Raw genomic sequence first — 7,348 nt, forward strand, 5'->3', positions numbered from 1 at the left:
CCGGCGCGCCCTCTACACCCTCCGAGACCCCTGCCGCTTCGCCCTGTGCCCCCTCGTCCAGGGCACCGCCCTCAGCCTCCTCCTGCTCCTTCTCCTCCTCGGGGCTGTCGGTGAAAGGGTTCTCGCCCTGTGGGGAGGGGCGCGGACACTGAAGGGAGGGAGCACAGGCAGGGGACTGAGGTGGGGACAAGCCCAGGCCAGGACCAGCGCCTCACCTTCAGGTAGCGCTCCAGCTTCTTGCTGATGAGCTTGTTGTTGAGAATACTGCGGGCCACCATGAGCGAGGACTTCTTGGACTGCTCCATCATGAGCTGCGGGCAGGGCAGAAGGGGCTGGAGAGGCTGCTCTGAGTGCCCTACAAGTTCCCGCCCCGACCCTGCCAGTTTAGAGGGACGCCCCCCTGCCCCTCCACCCACGCTTCCACCCGGAGCGCAGCCCCACCAACGGAGGCCCACTCTACAAGCATGGAACCACAACCTATCTGATCTTTGTTCAAATTCCTTCTCCTTCCACACCACACTTACTGTAGGTAATTAAAAATACAGATCTATAGATCTCTATATATCTTTACGGCTGTATTACAGAAATCTGATTTGCTTACAAAAAAGCTATAAGCAGTGAACAAATTAAGAAACTAAGAGCCAAAGGTGCAACCCATAACAAGGTGCAAACTAGGCTAATAGGCAAGGAGCACTTTGGGACCAACGGGGAGGGTATAAAAGCAGGAACAGATATTTAATCAAACATGTCTTTTTAACCCACAGAATTCCAAGAATGAAGAATTATTCCCAGACATGCAAGGTTGAAGAGACACTTCTATGCTGGTGGGAGGATCAACTGTTTCCATATTTTTTGGAAAGCAGTTTGACAGAATGTATGAAAAGTAAAAATCTGTTTCATTAATCCCTTCCCAGAACCTATCCTAAATTTAAGAATTGGAAACATATGTGCACACTGATTGTAGTGGTGAAAAATGGGAAAACACCTAAACGTTCCTCAGTGCAGAAAAGGTTAAATAAATTGTACATTCAAACGAACGTCATGCAGCCCTTCAAATCGGGCTCATCTCTCCAATGGCATAAGAAAGGTATATAATATAGTACTGTCTGCAAAGCATGCCAGAGCCATTTTGTCTGGAAGGATTTCCGTCAGTATGCGGGGCCATTTCCTCATGGTGGGAGTACAGGCAAATCTCACTTTGATCATTATAAAAACCGTAAGCTAAAAGGAGGATATTTTTGGCGGGGTGGGAGAGCCCACTGAGTCCCGCCCACTCCATTTACATGTTTCAGAAAGCCTTCTCACTTGCTGCTTCTACTCTCTCCATCTTCATTTTTTTTTTTCCTTAGCACGTTTTCTCTACTACTGGAGGAAAATATTAACAGACATCATACATGCTCATAACAAACTAAAGATACACAATTAGGATACTACTATAGACCGTTCCTCAGTGACTCTTTCTCACTTGCCAACACTTTATCCTCCTGGCTCTGGATGCCCAGATGACCACACCATAAATTCTCCCAACTGAGGCACATTTATATTGCTTCCACATTTTCTCCACAGTAACCCAGCAACACCAGAATAAACCTGTACACTTCCATGCTGGTGCTTTTAATTCTAACCAGGTTTGGTTTCAAAGTGATAGTGCCCAATTAACTGCAGAACATTTCCAAGTCATGCTGCTTCCACCTGTGTTAAAACAGTGACCTGGTCCTCCTGCCTGCCCATCAGCACTGGATGTTGTCACTGTGGGGTATTTCTGCTGTGGATGAAAGACAGAAGAATCTGTGCTGCTGCTTCCCACGGCATTTCCCTGTCCACCGGCAACTGAGTGCTCTGGTAAGCACATTGGACCACCCGCCCAGAGTCTGTAGTTTTCTAACTATTTTCTCATCTTGGTTTTCTTTTTCACATTTAAATTTTCTTTTTTTTTTTTTTTTAGACAGTCTCGCTCTGTCACCCAAGTTGGAGTGCAGGGGCTCTCAGCTCACTGCAACCTCCGCCTCCTGGGTTTAGGCAATTCACATGCCTCAGCCTCCTGAGTAGCTGGGACTACAGGCACGCACCACCACACCCAGCTAATTTTTTGTATTTTTAGTAGATACAGTGTTTTCCTATGTTGCCCAGGCTGGTCTTGAGCTCCTGAGCTCAGGACCTCCGCCCATCTCAGCTTCCCAAAGTGTTAGAATTACAGGCATGAGCCACCACGCCTGGCCAAATTTTCTAGAATTTGATACAGATTGAGTATCCCTTATCCAAAGTGCTTATGACCAGAAGTCTTTCAGATTTTGGAATATTTGCATTATACTTACCAGGTGAGCATCCCTACTCCAAAAAACCCAAAATCTGAAATGCTTCAATGAGCATTTACTTTGTCATGTCTGTGCTGAAAAAGTCAGATTTTACTGGGCACAGTGGCTTGTGCCTGTAGTCTCAGCTACTCTCATGAGGCTGATGCAGGAGGATTGCTTGAGTTCAGGAGTTCAAGGCTATAGTGTGCAATGATTTCACTTGTGACCAGCCACTGCACTCCATCCTGCACAACATGGCAAGACTCAATCTCTTAAAAAAAAAAAAAAGTTTTGGATTTCAGAGTGTTTCAGATTTTCAGATGAAGGATGAACTCAATCTATATGTGTTATGAGGTAGAGGGTCCAAAATTTTCTTTTCCAGAAATGTACAAAGCAAACCATTATTTCCCTACCAAATTGGAATACAGTTCTATAATCCCTTATCTATAAACTGGAAATCCAAAAGGCTCTAGAAAACAAGTTTTCCCCCAAAATTCCTTTGGTGGCTAAATATGAACTGACATTACATTTTTATTTATTCCATTTATATATATGTCATGTGAAGAATTATTCATGACTCATCTACAAGGCACTTTCCCCAGATCCTTTTGGAGAGGTTAGTGCTAATACCATATTGTCTTTCTTTTTATTTTAGAGATAGGGGTCTCACTCTGTTGCCCAGCCTGCACTGCCACTGTGTGATCACGGCTAACTGCAGCCTCAAACTCCTGGGCTCAAGTGATCTTCCCACTCTAGCCTCTTGAGTAGCTGGGACTATAGGTACTCACTCACCACCATGCTTGGCTAATTTTTTATTTTTTGTAGAGACGAGGTCTCACTATGGTCAGGAGCTCCAGGGCTCAAGCGATTCTCCCACCTCAGCCTCCCAAAGTGCTGGGATTGCAGGTGTGAGCCACTGTGTCCAGCCTTGCATATTGGCTTTCTGAAGCCCAAAAATGAATTCTGAGGCATCTGGCCCTAAGGTTTCAGATAAGATATCTGTACTAACTTCAACAAATTACTAAGTCTGAAACATACTGGGATCTTTTGCTAGACTCTCTATTATGGTTCCACTGTTTCATTACTGTGTTAATATCACTTTTTTGGTTTTTTAATTGCAGAAGCTTTGTAGTTTTAATATTTTTGAAATCAATCTCTCAACTATTGTTAGACTGAATTCTACAATGTAAAACTTTAAAATAATTTCATTTCATTCAGTCCTACTCCCCAACTGAGATTTTTGACTAGAATTGTGCTGTCTATATTAATTTGGAGAGAACTGGTTTTCGTTTTGTTTCACTATAAAATCGCCCATTTAAGAACACAGAACATTCCTCTATTCATTAAGGTCTTATTTCATATCCTTGGAGTATTTGTAGTTCTTAAAGATCTCAAGCCTTTCTTCTTCTTTTTTTTTCTTTGAGACAGAGTTTTGCTCTTGTTGCCCAGGCTGGAGTGCAATGGTGTAATCTTGGCTCACTGCGACCTCTACCTCCCCGGTTCAAGTGATTCTCCTGCCTCAGCCTCCTGAGTAGCTGGGATTATAGGCACCCACCACCACGCCCAGCTAATTTTTTGTATTTTTAGTAGAGACGGGTTTTACTACGTTGGCCAGGCTGGTCTCAAACTCCTGACCTCAGGCAATCCACCCATCTCAGCTTCCCGAAGTGCTGGAATTACAGGCGTGAGCCACCGTGCCTGGCCCTCAAGTCTTTCTTCTTAAATCTCTATTCTTAGCTATTTCATACATTGTGTGGTTATTTTAAGTAGTTTTTTTTTTTTCCATTTAAATTTCTAACTGGTTAGTACTAGAATAGAGAAACACTATTACTTTTCGTATGCTATTTTGAATCCCATCCCCTTACCAAATTCTATAAATTCTAAGAACATTTTGGTGGTTTTGAATCCCATCCCCTTACCAAATTCTATAAATTCTAAGAACATTTTGGTGGGATCATTCAGCTTTTCTAAGAGCATAATCTCACTATTTGCACATGAAGAGAAAAGAGTTTGCATTATACCAATAATGTTGCTAGATTTCTTTTTCTTTTTGACACAGAGTCTCGCTCTGTCACCCAGGCTGGAGTGCAGTGGCGCGATCTCAGCTCACTGCAAGCTCTCCCTCCCGGGTTCACGCCATTCTCCTGCCTCAGCCTCCCGAGTAGCTGGGACTACAGGCGCCCATCACTACGCCTGGCTAATTTTTTGTATTTTTAGTAGAAACGGGGTTTCAGTGTGTTAGCCAGGATGGTCTCAATCTCCTGACCTCATGATCTGCCCGCCTCGGCCTCCCAAAGTGCTGGGATTACAGGCATGAGCCACCGCACACAGTAAGTGTTGCTAGATTTCTTATGGAACCATCTCTCCAAACAAACCTTACTTATAATGTGTCTTACATAGGGATCACTACTAGATTGATAATTACTAATATTTTACTTAGCACTTTATTTATTTTGTTGAGTCAGAGTCTTGCTCTGTTGCCCCGGCTGGAATGCAGTGGCATGCACAGCTCATTGCAGCCTCAACCTCCTGGGCTCAGGCAATCCTCCCATCTCAGCCTCCCAAGTAGCTGGGACCACATGCCCCAGTACCTGGCTAATTTTTTTATTTTTACTTTTATAGACCCAGGGTCTCACTATATTGCCCAGGCTGGTCTTGAACTCCTGGGCTCAAATGATCCTCCACCTCAGTCTCCCAAAGTGTTGGGATTACAGGTGTAAGTCACTATATCCAGCCTACTTTCATATCTTTAATAATAGTAAACTAATCTACAGTTTCATTTTGGTATCATCTTTATCAGTGTTTTGGAATTAAGGTTTAAGAAGCTTCCTAAATATTAATTTGAGAGGACAGACTTCTAGCATAGCAGTCTGAGGAGTTCCCTGGAACTACTACCTAGTGAAACTAATGGAAAGTATTAAAAAACAACGATTTCAAGTCTCTGAAAATGTTCCTAAGGACATACAGCAAATGAGAAAGATTTAACGAGGAAAAGCTACTAAAACTCAGTAAGAAGAATGAAGAGTTGTGATGTCTGAAACACGACCTATTGCATTCCTGCCTCCCCCAGTTTAATGTGATGGAAACTCCACTCCAGACGGTACACCCAAGAAGACAGGTCTCCCGCATCTACCCGGCTCATCTCAGTTGAGGGGTATGATATCTTCCCAGGAGGAACAGAATGTCAGCATAGGTTTTTTTTTGTTTTTTTTGAGATGGAGTTGCACTCTTGGTTGCCCAAGCTGGAGTGCAATGGTGTGATCTCAGCTCACTGCAACCTCTACTTTCCAGGTTCAAGCAATTCTCCCGCCTCAGCCTTCCGAGTAGCTGGGATTACAAGTGCCTGCCACCAAGCCCAGCTAATTTTTGTATTTTTAGTAGAGATAGGGTTTCACAATGTTGTCCAGGCTGATCTTGAACTCCTTACCTCAGGTGATCTGCCCACTTTGGCCTCCCAAAGTGCTGGGATTACAGGCGTGAGCCACTATACCCAGCCGGATGTATCGCTCATCTCGCCCTCAGCTACCTATTGCTGAGACGAAGTTCTGGACAAGTATAGCTGAGAGGGAACGGTTCCTATCTTCTACCCAGCCACACACACGAATGGAGGCTTGACCCTGGGCATGGCACACTAAGAATATGAGGGCTCACATACCCATGGTTTGTTCATAAAGCGGAGGTTCTATGCCAGGAAAGGCAAACCAAGACCGGAGGCCTACAGCCCACTGTACCTCCTCCCATGTCTCTCCTAAAGTGGCAGAGTCACTCAGAGAGAGGTACTCCATTGTCTCCATCCACAGAACTTCAGTTCAGAGATTCTGCCCAGAGTAAGAACAGGGCCTTAAATCAGTAAACTCCCAATCTCAAAGGAACTGACTTCATTGGCAAGAGTGTTGGAAAGTGCAAGACTAGGGACTCTCTCAAAAACAAAGGAAACTAGGGAGAAAAAAAGTTAAAAGGACTTTTTTTTTTCTTTCTGAGTATTTATCGGGGTTAAACACTGATAGCTTTGTTCTCCCCCCGCCCCAACTACACAGCCATAAAAAAGAAAGACTGCTAGATTTGATAGTGATATTAGCTAACCCATAGGCCAACTAGGTTACCAGAGAGGACCAGGACTAGTAAAATAGCTAAGAACAGACTCCCTGGGTTCAGAATAAATCTCAAAACAACAACCTCAAAAACCATCCCTGTTGGGCCTGGCGTAGTGGCTGACGCCAGTAATCCTAGCACTTTGGGAGGCTGAGGTGGGTGGCTCACAAGGTCAAGAGTTCGAGACCAGCCTGACCAACATGGTGAAACTCCGTCTCTACTAAGAATACAAAAATTAGCCGGGCGTGGTAGCACATGCCTATAATCCCAGCTGTTTGGGAGGCTAAGGCAGGAGAATTGCTTGAACCTGAGAGGTGGAGGTTGCAGTAAGCCAAGGTCGCACTACTGCACTCCAGCCTGGGCAACAGAGCAAGACTCCATCTCAAAAAAAAAAAGAATTAGTGAAAAATTATGAGACATCCAAAGGAAACTCTGACCCAGGCACAGATAAAAAAGCAGACAATAGAAACTTCCTATGACAGTGACCAGATGTCAACTTCAACAAAGACTTCAAAGTAGCAATAATCAATATGTTTAAAGAAAACTCAAGTAGAAGGTATGATGACACTGTCTCATGAAACAATTCAAACACAGAGAAAGAAATTATAATAATAACATATTAAATCTTAGAGCTGAAAAGTACAATAACAGACACCAAAAATCCATTTGAAGGACTCAACAGTTTTGAATTTAAGGATTAGTGAACTTCGGCCAGGTGCGGTGGCTCCCACCTGTAATCCCAGCACTTTGGGAGGCTGAGGTGGGCGAGGTCAGGTGATCAAGACCATCCTGGCTAACACGGTGAAACCCTGTCTCTACTAAAAATAAAAAAATTAGCCGGGTGTGGTGGCGGGCGCCTGTAGTCCCAGCTACTTGGGAGGCTGAGGCAGGAAAATGGCATGAACCCAGGAGGCAGAGCTTGCAGTGAGTGAGCCGAGATGGTGCCACTGCACTCCAGCCTG

At 44.3% G+C, this 7,348-nt stretch overlaps 1 protein-coding gene across 1 annotated transcript in view; it reads right to left on the reverse strand.

Annotated features, from left to right (window-relative positions):
- Positions 1-7,348, reverse strand: part of AKAP8L (A kinase (PRKA) anchor protein 8-like) — a 37,156-nt gene that overhangs the window by 1,198 nt on the left and 28,610 nt on the right. Inside the window, exons 14-15 of the mRNA XM_011980618.1 lie at positions 216-311; positions 6-127 (exon numbers count right to left, since the gene is read on the reverse strand). Of these exons, the coding sequence (XP_011836008.1) occupies positions 6-127; positions 216-311 (218 nt within the window). The remainder of the gene's footprint in view (positions 1-5; positions 128-215; positions 312-7,348) is intronic.

Source organism: Mandrillus leucophaeus, unplaced genomic scaffold (genome assembly GCF_000951045.1).
Source record: "Mandrillus leucophaeus isolate KB7577 unplaced genomic scaffold, Mleu.le_1.0 Scaffold215, whole genome shotgun sequence".
Classification (NCBI taxonomy): domain Eukaryota; kingdom Metazoa; phylum Chordata; class Mammalia; order Primates; family Cercopithecidae; genus Mandrillus; species Mandrillus leucophaeus.